At 37.4% G+C, this 22,475-nt stretch overlaps 2 protein-coding genes across 3 annotated transcripts in view; one reads left to right on the forward strand and one right to left on the reverse strand.

The window, feature by feature from the left end:
* RTFDC1 (replication termination factor 2 domain containing 1) overlaps nucleotides 1–22,475 on the reverse strand; it is a 31,461-nt gene that overhangs the window by 5,756 nt on the left and 3,230 nt on the right. Inside the window, exons 6-7 of one of the 2 annotated variants that reach the window (XM_010569605.1) lie at nucleotides 21,668–21,746; nucleotides 3,199–3,312 (exon numbers count right to left, since the gene is read on the reverse strand). In XM_010569605.1, coding sequence (XP_010567907.1) covers nucleotides 3,199–3,312; nucleotides 21,668–21,746 — 193 coding nt within the window. The remainder of the gene's footprint in view (nucleotides 1–3,198; nucleotides 3,313–21,667; nucleotides 21,747–22,475) is intronic. The other variant, XM_010569606.1, reaches the window with a different exon arrangement.
* Nucleotides 9,977–14,672, forward strand: GCNT7 (glucosaminyl (N-acetyl) transferase family member 7). Its single transcript, XM_010569603.1, has 4 exons — nucleotides 9,977–10,603; nucleotides 11,991–13,022; nucleotides 13,486–13,581; nucleotides 14,374–14,672. Exons 2-4 carry the CDS (start codon nucleotides 12,047–12,049, stop codon nucleotides 14,598–14,600), a joined length of 1,299 nt encoding a protein of 432 aa, XP_010567905.1. The 5' UTR covers nucleotides 9,977–10,603; nucleotides 11,991–12,046; the 3' UTR covers nucleotides 14,601–14,672.

The following is a 22,475-nucleotide window of genomic DNA, read 5'->3' on the forward strand; positions in this document are numbered from 1 at the left end:
GAGAGATTTGCAAATATCGTACCTGCCTGTAATGTAAGTCTCCATTAAACTAACAAAAAATATTTGCATATTCACCTAAGGCATACAGAGCCCTAAGATCAAGGCATGACTTCCTTTTGTCTGCCACCACAAGGGACCGCCGACACCGCAAGAAACAGAAGTGCTCAGCACAATTCATAGAATCACAGAATCATTTAGGTTGGAAAAGACCTTCAAGACCGTCGAGTCCAGCCATCATCCATGCCCACTAAACCATGTCCTGAAGTACCCTGTCTACTTGCTTCTTGAATACCTCCAGGGATAGTGACTCAACCACTTCCCTGGGCAGCCTATTCCAATGTCTGACAACCCTCTCAGTAAAAAAAATTTTCCTAATATCTAACCTAAATCTCCCTTGCCTCAACTTGAGGCCATTTCCTCTCGTCCTATCTCCAGCCACCTGACAGAAGAGACCAGCACCCACCTCACTACAACCCCCCTTCAGGTAGTTGTAGGGAGCGAGGAGGTCTCCCCTCAGCCTCCTTTTCTCCAGACTCAACAGCCCCAGCTCCCTCAGCCGCTCCTCATAAGACTTGTGCTCCAGGCCCCTCACCAGCTTGGTTGCCCTCCTCTGAACACGCTCCAGCACCTCCACGTCTTTCTTGTAGTGAGGGGCCCAAAACTGAACACAGGACTCAAGGTGCGGCCTCACCAGTGCCCAGTACAGGGGGATGATCACCTCCCTGCTCCTGCTGGCCACACTATTTCTGATGCAGGCCAGGATGCCGTTGGCCTTCTTGGCCACCTGGGCACGCTGCTGGCTCATATTCAGCCGCTGCCAACCAGCACCCCCAGGCCTTTCTCTGCCGGGCAGCTTTCCAGCCACTCTTCCCCAAGCCTGTAGCACTGCATGGGGTTGTTGTGACCCAAGTGCAGGACCTGGCACTTGGCCTTGTTGAACTTCATAGGATTGGCCTCAGCCCATTGATCCAGCCTGTCCAGATCCCTCCGTAGAGCCTCCCTACCCTCAAGCAGATCGACCCTGCCTCCCAACTTGGTGTCGTCTGCAAACTTGCTGAGGGTGCCCTTGATCCCCTCGTCCAAATCATCCATAAAGATATTAAACAGAACAGGGCCCAACACCGAGCCCTGAGGAACACCACTTGTGACCCGCCGCCAACTGGATTTCACCCCATTCACCACAACCCTCTGGGCCCGGCCAGCCAGCCCGTTTTTCACCCAGTGAAGGGTGCACTTATCCAGGCCACGAGACGCCAGCTTCTCAAGGAGTATGCCATGAGAGACAGTGTCAAAGGCCTTGCTGAAGTCGAGGTAGACAACATCCACAGCCTTTCCCTCATCCACTAGGCGGGTCACCTGGTCACAGAAGGAGATCAGGCTGGTCCAGCAGGACCTGCCTTTCGTAAACCCATGCTGACTGGGCCTGATCCCCTTCCTATCCTGGATTTGCCATGTGAGTGCTCTCAAGACAAACCGTTCCATAATCTTCCCCAGTACCGAGGTCAGGCTGACAGGCCTGTAGTTCCCCAGATCCTCCCTCCGACCCTTCCTGTAAATGGGAGTCACGCTGGCAAGCCTCCAGTCCTCTGGGACCTCCCCTGTTGACCAGGATCGCTGATAGATGACAGAGAGTGGCTTGGCAAGGACCTCTGCCAGCTCCCTCAGTACTCTTGGATGGATCCCGTCAGGTCCCACAGATTTGTGAGTGTCCAGATGGCGTAGTAGGTCAATTAGGTGGCACTTCTTTATTGCACAGAAGCTGGGGACAGCACAAGCTTTCAGAGTATTCCAAATTATCTGAACCAAAGCTATAGGTGCTTTGTTAGGGCCACCTTCCTAATGAAAATCAAGTGCAAACAACCACTGTTTTGGGGGCTGATTACTCATCTGCTGAGATCGGCAATATTCTATCATAAAATTATCTTTAAAATTCTTTCAAACATTTAATTAGAGAATACTGAAAAAAAAAAAAAGAAAGAAAAAAAACAACCCCAAAACATCTGAAGAGACAGCATAAGATTTACAGTATTTCTCTTACGCCAGAAGCTCTAGGACACAAAGTGCAGAGGCTATGAACAGAGAGGAAACAGAACAGCAGGATTTCTATAGGTAACCATCTTTTTGTTGTATTGCCCAGGCCCAATGATGCTGTCTTGGCACAGATGAATAAAGACCCGATGATGAGAAGGAATCATATGCTCGCTGGTAAGTAAACAAGTATTCGTTTCAAAACAATCTAGGAAAACATTTGTATGCCATCTAATCCTACAGGCAGACAAAATCAAGCGCAGTAATAGGGGCGAGATGATCAACCTCCACCTAAAGTCTCAGTTGCTGGAAGTGTCAGACAATGATGATTCATGCTCTTGAGATTCAACTAAATCTGTCTGCACTCTGGATTGAGTCACCACTTAAGTTTTTGCTTACTTTGTCATCCTCCAGAACAGCAATGCCAGTTCAGAAAAAAATAGCAACGCTGAAAAATATCCCATGTGCAGAACTGTCATTGACAGTACAGTACCACAGAACAAGTACTACTTCACAGAGTAGTAGTATACAGTAGAGTATATAGTGAGCTGCAATAACTTTATTTCCATGGCACTTTGCATAAAACAAAACAACAAAAAAAGATAAATGAAAAGACCTCAATAGTACGGTGGAAATTAGCATCGCCAGTAATCACTCAGGAAATGACAACATTTCCAAACAGTGGTCTTTCAGAATCAGACCAGGAATCTACATATCCCAATACTGTGTTTCTGACAGTGGCCAGTAGAGGATACTTGGAGATCAAAAAACTAATAACCTGCCATCACAATAAAACAGGAACTACCATATGAAATACAGGGAAGACTTTGCTCAATACTAGAATTGACTAACACAAGCTCTTTGATTCAAAAAACCCCTAAAATACAGCTGTCACACTGTCCATTTTACCCATAGCATTCAAATTTGGTGATTTTCAGAGCACTATGCACCGCTTGCTAGTCAAAAAAAGTTTCAGTACATACAGCTTAATTATGCCATTAGCAAATATGCACACAATCTCATTAAAAGTAGCACTGAAGTACAACACAGCTTACTGAATAAATGCTCCAGTCTGCATAAAGATTAGCAAAGCCATGCGATCTAAGAGCAGATTGCATTACAGACAAGAGTTCTTTTAATTTTGTTTTAAACAATGTATAAAAAGATTACCTTTTCTAATTTACTTTTAAGTCTTCTATCCTCCATTCTTTTCTTCAATACTTCCACATCTTCTTTATTACCATTAAGGATAATTACATCTTCCTCTTGAAAGGGAACACCACACTTCAAGAAAAAAAAAAAAAAGCACAAAACTAGTATTTTTTTCCAAGATCTTTATGCTGTTGAACCTTTTTTAGAATTAACACTGTGTGTAAGCTCTCCAATCCTTTCCCTTGGTGCTGTGTCTTTTCCAATAGTTCTTTCTCTTTTAATACTGTTTAATACGTCTTGTCACCTAAAACATTGAAGGGAAAAATCTCAGTTGTTTTTACCACTGAGCAAAATAATACTGATTGACAGCGTCCCTCTTCACGAAAAGGAAAATACTCATCGTACTAGTGAATTGCGAACTTTTGGTAACCACATTTAAAAGCAGCTTGCATATCAATCTGTGCAGCAAATTCTAAAAGAATTTCCGAAATATGAAAATACTTTGTTCTTCTTCAAAGCCCTATTCCATGCAATAGGGCTATGGAAATTGCATATTTATATCACTATCAGTCCCTTATAAACAACACTCTTAACTAATTCTTTCTCTTTAAAGAAAAGGTCCCATTGTATATTTTCTGTTCATGGGTTCCTTGTTTTACTAGCATAAAATGTACAGTGACTAGATTAAAAAAGTAGTCCTAACTAGAATCTACTCAATTTTCTGAACCCCATAGCTAAGAAACAAAACTGATTTTTTAAGTTACAAATGCATTTGATTAAGATTCAAGCATTATGCTATTCTGCTTTAGAATTTGTCTTTCAACTTAGTAATACAAGAAACAACAACTGATAGGAGCAGTTCCTTTACACTGACTAGGAACAACACCAAAGTTGTTACACCTCTACGTGTAGAACAGACAGCACCAGGAAAATTTTCTCCCAAACAGCTAGACAGGAAAACCTCTTTTGTTTGGGTTGGGATTTTTTTTGTTTGTTTGTTTTATTATTATTATTTTTTAAATGACTATGGGGATAAAAAGGTATCATAAAAGTGGCATTATTCATTAACCCAGCCTTCCCATCTCATTGACCTTCATCTGATTTACTGAACGCTACCAAGTTTCAAAGTACATTTATAAATTAATCTGGATAATGCATGTAATGTGCTTCATGTAATTCCACATTTGTTTTCTGGTTGAAGACGCAGATGTTTCACTGCGCACATTTTCAATCATTTGGTGAAGCTAGCACATTGACTATGTTTTCTTTTCTAAGATCTCAATTTCCTTAATTTCCTTTTTTTGTTGTTATTTTGTTAAATCCAGAAGAAGCTTTCTGTTAATCTGCAAGATTAGTTTATAATCCCGCCTCTGTTATTACTCTTCTGTTTTCTAAACAAAGGTTTAGAAAGGTTACGTATGTATTTGCAGAAGGAATTAAACAAATGAAAGGACATACGGACAGTACTTTGACTACAGTCAGTCTGCTCAAGTGATGAACACAGTTTAAAAAATGAATCTGAACCCAAGTGGTCAGAGACATTATGAAGGAGAAGCAAGGGTTATAGAGATGCATATTAAGTAAGTCAGGCAGAATAAGTCACACACGAGAAATGGGTGAGTAGCCCAAATTTTTCCATTGCTACTCAATGAGCTAGTGTTAGAAATACCAGCTTGGTATGGTATGATCTCAGACACTTGCGAGTGAGAAGTCTAGAAAATCAAGACAGATAATCAGTCTTCATACTGCGGCAGGAGTGACTGGCAGCTGTCTTAATTCTGAAGCAGCCCTACACATTCATTTCTAGTGGGGTGTTTTCCGAATACAGCATGAAAGACCAGCACCCTCCTACAGGCCAGTGATTTAAAAAGTAATTTCTGCAATAATTTTTTAAAACATATTCTGTTAAACATACAAAAATAAGTGGAAATTTCCTCCAAGTAAAAGTTTATGTCAAAGGACTCTAATTTCAATAAATATTGCATTTTGAAAAAAGCAAGCAAATCCAGGTTCCCATCTGGAAAACACAGGTGGAACTGTTCTAAAATGAAAAGTATTTACAAGAAATGGGGAAATAAACAGTGTCCTCTTTCCATTCACTGAAACAGATAATTTTTTGCCATGACAACAGCCAGATTATATTACAGGAGACCAAACCCTTCTAAACATACCTTAAGTACAGCAAGTTACAGGCATAGAACCAACTCCACATTCCCAGGTGTCACTAACTCCAGTAGGTATGGTTTGTTGTTGCATCATACATGTGAATCAAACATTTTTTAATTGTTGATACTGTTGGATACAAAGCTTTAATTCTGATTTTTTAAAAAGCTCAGTAACCCTTCATGCAAAAAAGGGAAGATTTCTGTCTCAACGTTTTGAAATACTGAGATAAAAAGCAGAAGGAAATTTCAGTTTTGCAATTTCAGTAGGATCGTTCCTTCAGATAAAGGTGTTCTGGGGCAAATTTTGTTTTATGATTATCACAGGGTCTCCCCTTGCTGTACCTTGTTTATATTGGGACTTTAAATACATATGAAGGTACTTCTTGTAGTTCCTTGATGTTTTTGCAGCACCTAGCAGTTTTTGCAGCATAAGACATTCCTAAATGAGACTGAACTTGAAAATTACTTTGAAACAGACAAAAGCACTGGAACAGCAGCTGGCAGATCTGAATGCAAGATTCAATCTGTAATTAGTGTGGGACATTAACCAAAGGAGATGCTGGACAAGCGGCTTGATTTTTGTCTAAAAGCCCTTTCAGGGTCCAATTATAAAAGCGTGTTCAAAACTGCTTATATCTAAATGGCTTAACATGCTTGCATCAATAATTATTTAAAGGGTGTGCAGGTATGATCAAAAAGTCTTCAAAATCTGATACTCAAAATTATGTACCCTACATATCCCATGTGTATGTACATAAATACACACACACACACACACACAAAACAGCTTTACAAAAAACCAAAACCAAGAACCCAAAGAATTAAAATCATTAGAACAATAAAGGTATTATGAGCTGTAAAAGACATATTAGCTTAGGTATAAATATGATCTTTGAAACAGACTAGCAAAAGAAATAGTGAAATCACTTTTTCCAATAATGAAGACCTTTTAAATTTCAAGTAATTTTAATATAGTAGGATAGCTTCTTATCTTTCTTAGAGAATAAAATACAAGAGTTTTTTTAGTAATAATGAGATCTTGGTTTAAGATGATTTCCTGAATTCTAAAGTTTATTGTTCTTCTTAAGTTTCAGCTACATAAGAATATGGTTGTACTGTATTTCTTGCTGTAAACTACTTTTGACAGTGATTTTTTTTTGTACAGCATCTGAAATGTAGTTCCATCCATGACTACTCCAGTCTTAATATAATACAAATAAACAACAAACACGTTTTCATATCTAAATATTTACATCAATGTTACAGTTTAATGTCTTATGAGAAACCTGAAACCTCTTTCCCAAATTATCAACAGTAAGTTAACTCCTGCAGTCCTCCTAAATATGACCACTACTAGGAAATGCATAAAGACATGAATACTTTTCCAAAACAATTCCCACCAGATTATGGAACATCTATGACCACAACCTGACTGTCCCTCTTTAAACAGGGTAGTATTTAGAAAGAGGATTGAACAGACATCCTATTCAACCAAGGACCATATCGCCATTCATCTACCAGCCACACAAGCTCGTCTATTAAAGATTGTCTCTTGTAACAGTTAACTAAAAACATGTTTTAAGAGAGGTACTCTTCCAGAGGTTTATTCATTAGAAGTTCAGTACTGTAAGATTTGATGAACACAATTTTTGACATTGCCACCCTACTCAGACATACAATAGGTCAAAGAGTAGATGATAACTTGGGAAGAGTGGAAAGTCTCCTACACACTAATTCACAGAATGTGAACTTTTACTCAGAAGTTGTAGCACCTACTACAAAAATACTGTCCAAGCAGAAGCCTCTATTTACAGAGCTTCCCTTACAGTCAGTGATCATTTTGTATCTGCCATACCTGCAGCTGTGCCTTAATTTACTTTGAGGTTTTCTATTTATTTCTGACCAGCACACTCTTTTCTTCTGAATGTGTCCAAAATACACCAGCCTTCTTACTCATTTCTAGAACCCCAAAGCTTCCTAATTCCAGTAAATTTAAGCTGCTAACTTTTCACTTATTAAAAACCCCAAGAACCTTTATAACAGTAGTAACACAGTAAACATTCAGTTTCGGAAGGAGATATTTCATTTATTATCTTTTAAACTTCCAGCTACTAGAAATGACCAGAGGCAATTCTTTGCTATACTTATTTGCTGCAAATTGGAAAGTTTCAGCAGGCAAACAGTTAAGAACCGGGGGAGGAGGAGGAGGAAGAGGAGGAGAGGGCTCGTTTCCTTTCCAGTTCTCATCATCCAGCATGCTCCGTTAGCAGTGCAGAGGTTAAAGCCTGTGAGGTAAAGCAATACTATTTATAATCATCAGCAATGTACTCTACATATTTGAAAGTCTGATTTCAGCCCTTTAAAGGCTGTCTCAGAGTGGCAACAGAATTTGGAGAAGCTCAAGTTTTCTCTCATTATTGTGAAGCAGAGGACATTTCTGAAGCCAAACAGCATTACTGCAGAATAAATATGCTAAGCATTGCAGGAAGCCAGACGAAGTCTTAAATGAAAACATTCACGTTAATGTTTAACCCCTTTTACTTATGCGAGATCTCCACACAAGCGACAGAATGAAAAATGCTGTCTGAATTCTGCTGAAGGACAATGGGACTCTCTATTTTTATTATGCTGCTGTCTCCTGGCTAATTTTCTATAAGGTAAGACTGAATAAATTAGATTGTAGGACTTCAGGTTTTTGCTTTATCTTTATTAAAACACAAACACATTTTAATTTTTGTAAAGTGACAAATATTTTCACTTTGGAAAGACCATTTCAATTAAAAAATACTCAAATCTGCAATTGTTTCTTTTTTACTTTGTCATAGACGTACAGTAGGATGGAGGTCATTACTACTACTGTTGTTTGTATTATAAAAATCACAATACTTATAAATACTTGTTATGCTCTGTTGCAAGCAACTTAATTTTTTTACAGCCCTATAACTTAAGGGTTTAAATAGCTTTCATAGTATTTGTTTTAAATTGTTATGAGGTCAAATACACAAGGAAAAAAAAAACATGAGGAAAACAAAAAATAGCAAAGATGAACAGCTAAACCTCCATAAATCTGTTGACTATATATCAGTTAATGCCAATGCAATATTTTTAAGTAAGAATGATTTAAAATTTCTAAGGCAGTATTAATTTGGTCCGATGATAAATTTTTTTCTTTTACTTGATCCATGTCACAACACAGAAGCAGGCTCGGCATACCTACCCAGGCTTAAGCAAAAAGCAAAGCAAAGTAAAAAGCAGTTAAAAGTGCTGATTTTAACATTAATTTTCTAAAGGACTGAATTAGTATTCACTTGTTCATAAAATGTCTACACTAATGCCTCCATAAACACCTGTCAGACAAAAAAAAAGACATAAAACGATTTGGAAATAAGGAGTTAATGCCTTTTAACCATTTTATTAGAAGATGAAGTATTCCCAAGTCATTTGTTTCACTGAATTATGAAGTCATACAGACTAAATTTTATCTAAACTTTAATATTAAGCAAATAGAAGGAGTACAGACAAACCAGAATATTTAGAGGTGCAATGATGCAGTCCAAAATCCTATGGCAGGAAGAAACAGTGAATTGTAAAATGATTTGTTACTATGAAATGCACAGCAAAGTATATAGCTAATGGGGTCTTGATGACCTGAGATATTTCTTCACAGGCGTATTTTCAGGCATAAACATAATTCCACTTTTCTCTAGAGTTTATCTTTTTAATTGAGGTGGAGGAGCTTAGGCTTACAAAAACAATTTTCTGTTAATATCCATAAATGCAGCCACAAAGGTGCTTGAAAATCCCTACAAACAGGTTGTTTTTCAAAGAACGTCAAACACTACTATCAGCACTCCTAAAAATTAAGACATCTTCATCCTCCAGATTTAGAAAACCTACCCATAACATAGAAAAGGTTGAGTTTCAGAGAGGCATTCCGATAACAATAAATGCGTATAACAACACCCCTGCATAATAAAACTAAGGCAAGACTGGGTTATGCCTGGACAGTGGATCTTCTCAACAGTATGACATCTTGCTCTTCAAGGGCAGGAGGAAATACGGTAGCACAGTCCTTGACAGCAGACAATAGCGTAGGGGCTAGAGGCTTCTTCTAAGTGGCAAATTTCATACACAATGGGACTAACAGCTGCAATTCTAGCTCTAAATCCAGTAAAACACTACCAGAAAGCCAATGCTTTCATTCTGTAATATACCCTGAGGCTATAAGATGTCAAATTCTGTTCTTGTAGGCAAGACTTCATCATTTAGTCATTCCCCAAAAACATATTAACACTGGAGAAGGAATTGTTTCTTCTTACCTGATAATGGGGTGTTTGTGTACTTTTATGCTACCATATAAAATATAGCTTCTAGATGCCACACAGTTCGATAGGAAAAATCCATAGTAAACACTTAACAACCCAAAACCTATTATTGGAAGGGTAATAAAAATTTAAGTGTATGAAACAAACAGGTTGTAGCTTGGTTCCCTAGGGAACTATCCTTTGCAACCTGTCCACAAAGATGTATTTAAGGAAAAAACCTGATGAGTGTGCTCATTCGGTACAGATGTTCTATATTCTAAGCAGGTATAAAGTCCCAAATATTTCTATAGCTGCCCAGTGTCTTCAGTCCAGAATGAACCTTCCCCATGACATACCATAAAGATCTCATCACGTTCACTAATTCAGAACAACCGCAATGCTCCTCCGGTAATTATTCACCCAGAATAAAACAGTTTTTCTGACTCCAGGTCCACAAACATCAGTGCTTCCCTAATAGACACTCCCTCTCCCCAACTTCTGCTATCGGGTACATAATGGCCCTTATGCAAATCTATTCTCAGGTCTGGTAGTCAGCTGTCAGCAAGCTACAGCACTGGCATATTTCATTTTTACTGCGAAAATCCTGGCTTTCACCTTTCTATGGCATTCCTTTTCTCCTCCATTCCACACAATATTGAAAGGTTGACATGGATTTGATTTGCTGAAGCTTTTCGTTCAAATGGATGACAGACTCACATCAAGCTTGTTTACGCAGTAAATGTATCCCTTAGGAGCTGTGAAGAAAAAATATCCTCCTGGGACCTGATTTCCTAATATTTTTCTTTGGCCTGTGCATTCAACGCAGACTGAAGAGCACTGCTGACAGAACACACAAGCAAAATGGATGAACCCTCCACCTAACATACAACTCCACTTTCTGGAACGCTAAGTGGAAAAGAGGCATTCTTCCAGCATGAAATGCAGTGCTTACCAGTAAGGACAATAAGATAAATACATTCTTTCCCAAGAGCCTAATAAGATTTTTAAATTGTGATAATATAGAGTATCCATTCTCTTGGTTCAAATTCTGTATTCTTAGTGCTTTTTAAATTCTGTGCCTCATTTCTACTTTAACTATGGTGCCTTCTTTATTTTCAAGCTTCTAAGACAGATGCGTACTGAGTTTTCATTAAAAAAGTATTTTCCATTTCTTTCTAATGAAAACCAAGAGCCTTCTAACCACAATAGCATTCCTATAAAGAAACTACCTTTATAAAAATATGCTTGTTCTCTGTTCCTATGTAAAACCAAATATGTTGTGATGTTGACAGCTGCAGAGCATGAACTACAGGTGAAATACAAATTTTGTTAAAACTAAATTCATTAAATAAGAGAAAATTAATTTTCTTTAAAATAAAAATAAAATCTTTCTTAATTTAACTGTTACGTTTAATGGCAGTTGATGGATCCTTCCCCCAGCCCTGCTATTTTCTCTAGGAAGTTCTATACTAAATGCTTCAAGGATAAAGACTTCATGTAATTGCTGTGGGATTCAGGACTGCTGCACTCATTCTTCTGACTTTTCAACAAGGTATATATAACATAACAAAAAAATCACAATGGAAAAAAGCCTATGCTGATAGTGATGTAAATTACACAGTTATCTCTGAATGCTAATACTGGCAGTAGTGTAGTTATCTCAGGCTATGCACACATGCTAAAAATAAGAAATGAGCGTTGTCAACATGTTCCATTTTCCAAAGCACTAATACAAAGATGTCAGAGGAAAAAAAAAAAGAAAAAAAAAAATCTCTCAAAGAGTTAGAAGCATTTGCTGACTTTATAAGGATAAAAACCAGTGGATTGTGTGGATTACATTTTAGTCTCTTCTTTTTGTTTATTTAATACATTTTCTGCTGATTTAATTTACTGAATTCTGGTCCTCTGGCAGAACTTAAGGTTTCCCAGGCCTTAAGGAAATAGCAGCAGCAGCCACCCCTCAGCACACACCTTCCCTATTCTAAAGCTAGACCTTGATCAACCTATGGCACTGGTGTCACCTACTGGCACATACATTGCCTCAAAGTAGAAGAAACTTCTATCTGATGGGCTAGGCCCCCCGCTTGCTCAACTAATGAAGTGTACAAACTCATTTTGGGTTCTTTGGATAATTTTGTTTGTCCTAGAAAGACTGCTTTGTGGCTCTGCAAGTACCATTTTCAGTGGCTGAGTACACTGCAGCATAAGCATGAGCACAGAGAGTTCTTCCTAGTAACTGGGAAGAGAGTAATCTCAACATTCATAAATGCATCACTAACATGTAATCTATTAAAAAGTCAAAAAGGTTCTCTCCCTCTCTTTATCTCACTTTTCCTTTCAGATAATCTGAACGCTTAATTGAACTATGATGAGAAGACAGTATCTGGAAAATAAAAGATGAACCCACTTGATGCAACAAAATCAGGATTTTTAGTGTGCATTGCTGTCTGTATGTTCATCTACACGTTTATCTACCTAAAGGATACGCTTTCTGAAGAGCCAAATGAACAAAAATTTAATGCAAATATAGCAGAGTGTGGTTTTTACCCGGATGAACTTTGTTCAGCTCTTTTTATGGGGAAAACTGCTGCCTTTAAAATTGGAAACTTTTGTCAGAATACCCACCAACCTAAACCACTCAGCTGCATTCAGACTTCATGCAACTGCTCCATGGTTTTGAAGACTCTGCATTTCATCACAAGACCACTGTCAGATGAAGAGGGAAATTTCTCATTGGCATACATTATCACAATTCACAAGGAGCTGGAAATGTTTGTAAAGCTGCTAAGAGCTATTTATATGCCTCAGAATATTTACTGCATACATGTTGATGAAAAGTCACCAAAAGATTATAAAGCTGCTGTAGAAAACATTGTTAATTGCTTTGAAAATATTTTTATTTCCTCAAAAAGAGAAAGTGTTGTTTATGCAGGATTTTCAAGATTACAAGCCGATATTAATTGCATGAGAGATCTAGTTCATTCCAAAATTCAGTGGAATTATGTTATTAATCTATGTGGTCAAGATTATCCCATTAAAACAAACAAAGACATTATACAATATATCAAAAGTAAATGGAATGGTAAAAATATGACTCCTGGGGTAGTCCAACCACTTCACATGAAACACAGGACAGAGGTTAGTTACAGAGAATATGTACATTCTGGAATGTCATACGTGTATCCAACAAAGAATATAAAAGCTAAACCTCCATATAATTTGACAATATATTTTGGTAGTGCCTATTACATACTCACTAAAGAATTTGTAGAGTTTATATTGACTGATGCACGTGCAAAAGATTTGCTTGAATGGTCAAGAGACACGTACAGTCCGGATGAACACTACTGGGTCACACTGAATCGTTTAAATGGTAAGTTGTATGTTATTTCTACTATGAATAACCCCTGGACCAACAGCGTTGTAAGGTCTTTGACACGGAGAGCTACTGAGCTCCAATTCAGAGCTTAACACCACCACCTAATTGAGTTGCATTGCATAAATATAGTAATTTCTCCAGCCTTGATGCTGCCATTTCAAAAAGTCACATCTCCTGATGGCTGAGAAACAAAGCTTGATTCCAGAAAAGTACTACTTATGGTGCAGACCATTAGCTACAAGGCTAGAAAAATGTTGATTTAAAAAGAGTACCATTTTTTTGCTACATGAAAGCTCATGGTCTCAAGGAATAAAAAAAAGCAATAAAACTGAGAATGATGCCTGTTCATATGATGTAAATATCTGTAAATAAATACTTAACGTGGCTAAGTCTTCAGCAGTGAAAATTTTCCCTGTCATAAGTAGAAAGAAATCTTATCAGAACCTTGTTTTTAAAGATGCTCCAGGGGCTACACCCAATGCAGACTGGGAAGGAAACATACGGGCCATTAAATGGAAAGATCAAGAAGGAACCATACACAAAGGCTGCAAAGGTAATGTGAATTTTGATCATGAATTCAAATTTGATTCATTGACTAGCATTCATTGCAAATTATATATTATGCTTTAAACTAGCTATGAAATGTGCCTCAGTGGTCATATATATTTTATTTTGGAAGTATCAAGTAAAACAGCAAGCCACCCTACTAAATTACTCCACTGTATGCAATCTAAATAGCTTCCGATATATTCTTGCATATATTGTCACAGTATCCATATACTGACAACCGTTCTTTCAACCTCCAATTACCAATGCATTAACTTGACTGATCAGTTTTCAGTGAAGAGTAGGGGGTTTACTTGACAAGCATGTTTGTCACTTTCATCAACCCTGGGTTAAATCTCTTCAATTTAAAGGTAAGATAAAAAGAAGATAGAGATAAAAAAGGAGAATAGTGCTGATGATGTGTAAAGCATGCAAAAAAAATTTAAAATATGTAACTGTATAAACTCAGCACAGTGAAGTACTGCACGATTACAGAGGTATCCAAATAGAAGTAGGAGATCAGAACTTCAGCATGCCCAACTACAAGACACAATTTTAAGCAGAGCAACATGTCAATGAAGCAGCTGGAGGTAACATGCATTCACTTGTGTAAAATATAAAACCAAACCCTCGCCTTTATCTTTAAAATCTAGCTTTATCCTCCAGATATATTTCAATGATATTCTATGTGAAATCAAAAGGTAATTTTTGTTAGCAACACTATAGAGTGAAACTGTTTTTTTAAATGATTCTGTTCAGCTTTCTGCTGTTTTCAGATACCTTCAATTTGTCTTTGCAGGTCATTACATCAGAGACATTTGTGTCTATGGACTAGGGGATTTGCAGTGGATTATTGAGTCACCTCATCTGTTTGCCAACAAATTTGAGCCTGCAACATATCCACTTGTTATGGACTGCCTAGAGAGACGCTACAGGCTTAAAGTACTGCACCAGGCACAAGTCCCAATTGAAGATCACTGGCGTTTTGAGGAAGACAACTACTTCAACATGAAGCTGAATGTTTGAGCTTAACTAACATCTAAACAAGTGTTCAAAACACTGATAGAAACCATTAACATTTTTAGCCATAGACTTCACTCTGTGCATTACAGCATGAGAGTAAGCACAATACTGTACTACCAGTCTGCCAGTGAAATAAAGTTTTTATTTATTACAATAAGATAAAGAGCAACAACTACTGATGGGTTGATTCTCAAAGAAAATGACATGCCTAAGTCTATAATTTACTGAAGACACGGGGGAAGTTCATAACCCTTTAAGTGACTTATTTAACTGGAAAAATACATATTCCTCATGTCTGCAGCCAGAAAAAGGACTAACTGGTATGAAAATAATAAAATGGAAGCAATGACTGAACGAAGATAAAATATGAAGAGCACAAGTTAATTAAAGTTATGTCTAGTGTATGTCTTATGAAATAGATTATTTTGAGTAATGGAAGTTCATGCTAAAATTTCAGAGCTTGTAGATAAGCAAGTGAAAACCAGTTTCAGACAGTCCATTTCACTGTTTGTTTTCTTGGGGTTTTTTTTTTTCATGGCCAGCTTCATTTCTAATTTCATTGTGTGGCATGGCAACATCACTCTTGCACTACTCAGGCTTTGCTCCTAATGAAAAGGGTGTGTGTGCCATGAACAGTAGTAGGGATCCTGCAATGCATGTTTACCTTTAAGTCCCTGTTTCTGAGTCTCTGCAGGGATTTAGGGCAAGAAGACATGGGAAATTTGAGGCCAGGGAACAAAGGAAAACTGAGTGAAAAGCCACCTTTCAATCCCAGTGTACCTGACTGAGGGAAAAGAGAACTTTTCTGAACCTTGCAACAGTCTGCAGCAATCAGAGGTAACACCTAGCAGCAACCAGGACAAGCATCTCATTTCCCAAACCCTCTGCAGACCAAATGCAGCACTCGCTGGTCTACCGTATGGCTTTCAACACAACACAAACACAGGCAAAACCAGGGAACAGTAATAAAGGAACAAGCATCCAGCCCTTTTCCAGGCAAGAGTTGCTCTTTCCTCTTCAGGACTCTTACAACCAAAAAGACTGGGGGAATATAAGGGAACAGAGAGGATATAGGTGGTAGTTTTTCATACAATATGACAGCTCTTCCATGGGATTAAATAAATGTCTTACAAGACCATCTCTACACCCTGTCTCCAGAGGTCTTTAGTTAGGTGCTACTGACAGAAAGAGACTAGGAGAAACCTGAATTGTGAGATTTCAGACTGTTCATCCATCCTCCTTTAGAAGTATGTTGGCAAGAATGCAGATGGAAGTTTCATTCCAGTAAACCCAAATAAACTCCCAATTATTTCGCATGAACTCTGATGGGAACTAATAAGATATATCTTGTTCCTTATAAGCTCACTTGGTTAGAAACTACAAATTATAAATACATGTCTAGGAGCAATTTAAATGTAAGCTTCAATATGCACCCAAAATATCACTCAGTTTTTACAAGAAAACTGACTTACAGATTTAAGTGTTTTTCCCCCCAAAAATCAAATGAATCAACAAATGACCCAACAATAGAACATGAAAGTTTCTTATTACAAACTTATTCCCAGGTTCCTGGAACTGTACTGCTCATTTTCCCACACGAGTTTCTTGGAAACATAATTTCTTTCAAATGAACTTTCACCTAAAGACAGACCATCCGGTCCCTATTTATTTACAGAAACTTACAAATGCAACCCAAAGGCTTGTACTCAGTTTCATGTACAATCCAGGACTTATCTTGTGGCTAAATATTGCTGGACATGCTTTTTTATGGAGGAAAATAAAGGGGAAAAAAAAAGGCAAGAAAAAAAAAAGGCCATGCAGCATGCTCACACCGAGCTTGTTGACAGTCCCTCTGAAAACCATTACTGAAGCTAATGGGTCTCTGGCATGTATTAATCATAGCAATATTCATAATTAATTTATCTCCAAACCACACCCAATCCACTGTAGGGCTTTGCCAGCATTTATCCACTCCATGTTCTCTTTTAAAATGTGAACGGAACGTTCCTTGTTACCATCATTGCAGCAAATCCAGTATGTAGCTTTCACCTTTCGTCACCATCACACAGAACTATTGTTGTGTATCGCTTCTGAATTGAATTAAAAGGATAAATTCAATAGCAAGGTGCTAAATAACATGCATTTGTTTTGGAGAAACTGAACCAGTCAAACTGGGGAAAAAAAATCTGCACAAAAAGCCCTCTTAAAATACAACTTAGGTATGACTTTACCCACATCAATCCAGGAAAATCATTGGAATGTGATCCTCCTTCCTTAAAGGATTTAGTATTTTAAACAGAATTTTACACACATAAACCGCCCAGGAAAATCATAATTAAAACACTCCATTCTCAATCATTAAGAAACAGTATTCTACTCATTGTTCTGAGTGACCATAACCACGTTATATTCCTGAATGATTTTTTACTTCTAACAACAGTAAAAAATTAAGTAATAAAACTGCAGAAGCTGAGAGCATTTAAACATACATAAAAAGCGTTCATTAAGTTCTGTATGCGTTACCATGTTATGAGTAGATCGATCACAACTTTTAGATCTCAGCAACCAATGTTTACTAACTTTTGGTGACTGTTGATCTAAGAGCATATAGTGTCAATGTGACCTTGTTCAAAGAAACACTATGCTCTATAACATACTGCACACACATTAACTGTATCTGAAAGGTGTATGCACAATTTCTATTTCAAAAAGCCCAAGGCACATGTTTAATAGCTCTGTATCTAAGTTAAACATTTGATCAAGTGTTTTATATGGCACAGACTTTAATAGTTAGGATACTATTTCAAGTGTGTATTAGAGTCTGTTGACTCTGAAAACAATTGCAAAATAAATTTTAAAGGGATACAAGAAATTACATTTTAAAAATGTAATCTTGTCCTTAACTTCCAGAGTGACTACCCGAACTCCCAGAAGGACTTCCACCACAGATTCAATAACCACTACCCTGTCTCCAAACTACCTCTAGCGTACTACTACACCAACAGTTACTTCTCAGACAGGAGAGTCAATGTAAAAAAAAAAAAAAAAAAAATAGGTAATGGTGCCTTTTTCTACCCCCCAAAAGTGAGGTTAAATAGGTGGTATACACTGCTAGGTGATTCTTTTATTCCATCATTTCTAAAAGCATAATTTTTGTCAAATGGCAGACTTCCAAACAAGCAGGCACCAAAGATTGCCTATGCAAGAATCAGGAAGCCAGTTAGAACAGAAGTTCCGAAACATTTGATTTGGGCCCCACCAAAATCTACAGACCAACATAGATTAGCACTAATTTATAACCTTCAAGATATCAAGTACAAAAACAGTGAGTAGAAATGGTCTTGCTTGTTCTTTTAATTTTAGTAGTCTGTTGGAGAATTAAACACAACAATAGGTGAGAACATCCTATTCAAAAGTGCAAAGTTTAAACTGACAGTTTTCACATCACATATAATTCCTCCTGAAGAACAGGAAGCAGAAGGCAGCAGAAAACTCCTGATCTTCAGGGCTTCTGCTACATAACCAAACTCTGTTATCTGAAAGCAAAGTTGTTTCTCTGCCTGCTGATTTAAAGTCCTGTGCTGCACATTTTAGCATGTGACTTAATAATGATAGTTTAGATTTTCTTTTCTTACTGTACAAAACCTCAAAAATATGGCTCAAACGAAATACACTTGTGTAAAAAGTTATTGTAAGTTTTATTTGTATTCATTGTAAACAGTTGCTCTGTTTTAGACAAAGCTCTTTTTCAACTCTTTTCAGCCTAAATAGTTAGAAGCTTCAAAATTTGTCCCAAACACTTCATCTAACAAGCTCGCTCTCCAACATAAACCACCACTAAAAAATTCTCATTGGTCTTTCAAAAAATCTTTGGCCAGGGAGTTTTATATTTTGGCAAGACAGTTCAAAGCATTTACCATTCGGGCAGTAAGAGACAATTTCTCTCTCTCAACATTGCTACAGTGTCTGACTGTTTGTTTGCCTTAAGAGTTTTCACATTTTAATGCTATTTTTAAACTTGAATCCTTCAGTATACTGCTACTTAAGATGTGAAGCAAGAAAGAACAGTTTACTTCCAAGGGAAGTGAGTCACTTAAAAACAGGCCTCACACATTAACTACAGTTGCATTACATCCATGACAGTTTCCTCTCACATTCTTGTGTCTTTCCCCAGTACCAGTACAGTCTTTTTAACAATTCCAGTAAAAGCAGATAAATATATGGGGATTTAATATTGTCAGCTCTTCATGTAAAGTTTCTGTTGAGGCAAAGTATGTTTTTTTGAAAGGGAACTCTGATAGAAAGACTGCTTCATCCTCCCTGTACCTAGACTCCATAATGCCTTTCAAAATCTAGTACTACAGCAAGTACTGTTGAGATAAACCAAGGAATGCTGAATTCTTCATCTATTTCCTTGAATTAGACAAAATCTGCATATGCATTCAATTTTTCCTAAACATTTATTTCATGATCTGCATATCACTGCACAAACGGATTGCTCTACTTCTTGTATGACCTGCCACAGAAAAAACTACGAAGAAAATCGAGCAGTGAGACAACTGTCTGTGGGACTTCTCACAAAGTGGTAAGCGTTCCCATGAGCCAAGCCAGAAGGCATGGAAAGGAAGCAATCCTTTGCTCTGAGCACAGGAAAGTAATTTCGTACAGTTTCATGAAGCACAACATTTTGTGATATGCATCTTGTAGTATGTAAACACACATTCATTATCTAGTTCAGATAATCTAGTTTGAAGTATATGAGCATGAAGGTGAGGACTGCAGAACTGTTGTTTGGGCTGCTGGATATTTGTATTCTCTGGTGAATGTTTTCATTGCACCATTACAGCATCTGTTTGACAAAGTCTTTTGGGAAGCTGTTGCTGTTTACAATTTAGCAGACTATCAAGATTGCTCTGCAGGCTCACGGACAAAATTAATGCACAATAGCAGCTTGTTTTGAAAGAGCTTTCCTGAATTTCACAGTAGTGGGGAAAAGAACTGCCACACAGCTCCTAGATCAACACTTCTCCAAGGTTACATCCGTGCTATAAAACTTGTCCCCTGGGATGAAGTGAAAACACAGATTCTGCTAGCTGAAGAGAGACCGAATACACAGCGTAAACAAGCAAATACAGCATTGTTCTTTTTGAGCTGCTCTCATCACATCATTCTCAAAAGTCACGTAAAAATGCCTCCGCACACACAGACATGGCAGGGCACGCAGGGCTTGGCATCTGGGCACACACTGGCAGACAGAAGGTGGCAAGGCCATGAAAAAAAAATAATGCTGTGGCCCACATGGATCCCACAGGTTGGATTTTGGTTCAAAAAACATACTGTAATTCTTAAAATACAGTAGTTAGCACCAGTAGAAACATATGTGTGGCAATCCACAACATTCAAACATTCTGAAGTTTAGAAATTTTTTGCATTTTCAAAAAACACGTACCAGAAGAAGATTCTATTTATTAATAAACAATTTCTAATCCTAGCATATGTACAATACACAACACTTCATTTTCCTCCTTCTTCATTAGTTCTAGTTCATTTTACTGCATGCCCCATTGGTACATAAAGATAGAATGTGCTGGGGGAATGCTGCTAATTAATGCTTTGGATATAAACAAACTGTTAGCTACCAGAAAGCATGGCAACCAGTTCCTCACGATCCTATTCAGAAGAGTTCTGGTCCCCTTCTTGATTTTGAATACAGAATGAGAACATTATCAGTATATACCCAAAAATCTACCAAATCACTCTTCGACCTTAATCAAAGGAAATCTGGACTAAAACACATTCTCCCAGCTGGTTACCATTGTCTTTGTGCACCAAAATCCAATAATGAAATGATGACAGACTAGATTGTGTTATTATCCACCTCATTATCCTTCCGAATACTGTGAAGAATTCACATGTATGTGAAAATAGTTGCTTGCAAATATGAGGCTATGATAAATACTGATTATTAAAAAATCCAGAAAACACGTGGGATTCATTTAGTTTTTATAAGATTACCAGACTGGCCAAACCATGGACAAAACTTTTAATTCCTGCATTTAATAATCAAGTTACATCCATCTATCAACAAAAATTTAGACGAAAACAAAAAAACTCATTAAAAATAAATTAGTATCTGCCAACAGCAAAGCAGAGCCATTAGGACTAAACTGGTATTCTACAGAACAAAATTAGCACTGAATGCAGCAATACAAGGCTAAACCTAATTAACAATATTCCACATCACCTGCAACAACTTACCAAGAAAGTTTTTCCTTCACAGGTCTTGTTTAATACAAATGTTCTATCCAATATCAGGGTGTTTGCTGAAAAATAACTCTGTCTAAATGTGGCAACTATACCACAAACCTCACTGGTAATAAATAAAAGTAGTGATAGGAAAAAAAAAAAAAAAGAGTATTTGCAACTTTTATCATTGCCCCTAGCTACAAAGAAACTGATATAGTGAGATCAAACCAGCACTGTAAAATGAAATGCAGTCAATTTCTACAATAATTCATGTAATTGCTGAAAATTCTAGGAAGAGTTGCTCCTCCCCCACCCCCAAAAGACGACAGTGTCCTTTAAAAATACAGGGATCAAAACATAAGCTGAAAATGTAATCAGTTTCAACACATAGAGCAACATTGATAAAACACAAACCACATGCTTTCAGGAAAAAAAACCCAGCCAAACCAAACTAAATACCCAAAACCCCAAAGCAAAAACAATCACCCTTTTTTTAAACTGAAATTATAACCAAATATTTGAAAAAATGAAATTTCTAAAGTAGTTACTGCAAAATCAAACTGTCTCTGAAAACAAAAATACTCATATTTACAACTACTTAGTAACACATTTTTATTTAAAAAGGCCATACAGAATTACTTCAGGCCATCATAAAACAAAACTTTTACAAGTTCCATTTCAATTTGCATCTTCACATAAAAAAACCCATTTTACGATAGTGGGTGTGAATGCAATTGTACACACAAGTATGTACTTGTATCTATATATCTATCTGTGAAGGCCATACATGACCCCACTGCTACTAAAGCTGAAGAAAAACTCACCTTGTGACAAACTTCTGATTTAATTTCTTTGAGAGCACGTTCAGAGAACACACAGCCACAGTTTCTCAAGAAGCAAAACCTTCAAAGAAAAGACAAGACATACAATCATTTTTAAGAAACCTGGTGTCTAAAAGATGTATGCGCAGTTCTGATTTGTCACAGAAACAACACTGCAATGGGCTAGCAGGACACAGCCAACTTTCTCCTTACAAATTCTTGCAGCTAATCAAGGTATCAGCACCTTTAAGTAGGCATTATGTATGAATCGAATGAAAAATATTGTGTACATTAAACCACAACACATATTTTGTTATTTTATTCTCTGTATAATTCAGCATAGTTTTACAACAATCTCTCAAGGGGATCTCAGCAAAACAGAAGCTCTTGAGATGTTTTTGTACATTTGCTACAGGTCCACACAGGCTTCTCTGGAACCATCACCATGATCTGTTTTATTACAAAGTTACACTATTTGAATGGTTCCACCTTGCACCAAGCTTATTGGTTTCACTTACTCTGACTCAAGCTCTCCAGCAAAGCTGTAACAAGCGACCTTAGCCTGGGTCTGTTCTCCCACATCTCTCCTGTCCATACAGAAGATTCTTGCAAGACTAAGTGAAGCAATTACGTGCACGGTTCATGTAATCTCCCTTTCCTGAGAGCTACTGTTAATCCTTTCCTGTCCATCACCCTCAACTGAACTGAAAAATACTAAGGTGGCTCTGGTGAAAATAGGTTTACTTTTCAGGTTGTCTTTTGATTCCACCTGAATATCTCCCAGCTAATCACTCTCTGAAGAAAGAAGTAC

Source organism: Haliaeetus leucocephalus, unplaced genomic scaffold (assembly GCF_000737465.1).
Source record: "Haliaeetus leucocephalus isolate CR32 unplaced genomic scaffold, Haliaeetus_leucocephalus-4.0 Scaffold273, whole genome shotgun sequence".
NCBI classification, from domain to species: Eukaryota; Metazoa; Chordata; class Aves; order Accipitriformes; family Accipitridae; genus Haliaeetus; species Haliaeetus leucocephalus.

What these genes read in the sequence shown, in the direction of transcription:
- GCNT7 (XM_010569603.1), top strand. Translation starts at nt 12,047, where the DNA reads ATGAACCCACTTGATGCAACAAAATCAGGATTTTTAGTGTGCATTGCT. An exon ending in CACACTGAATCGTTTAAATG is followed by an intron (nt 13,023 to 13,485) that starts GTAAGTTGTATG and finishes TTGTTTTTAAAG; the next exon opens with ATGCTCCAGGGGCTACACCC. An exon ending in CATACACAAAGGCTGCAAAG is followed by an intron (nt 13,582 to 14,373) that starts GTAATGTGAATT and finishes TTGTCTTTGCAG; the next exon opens with GTCATTACATCAGAGACATT.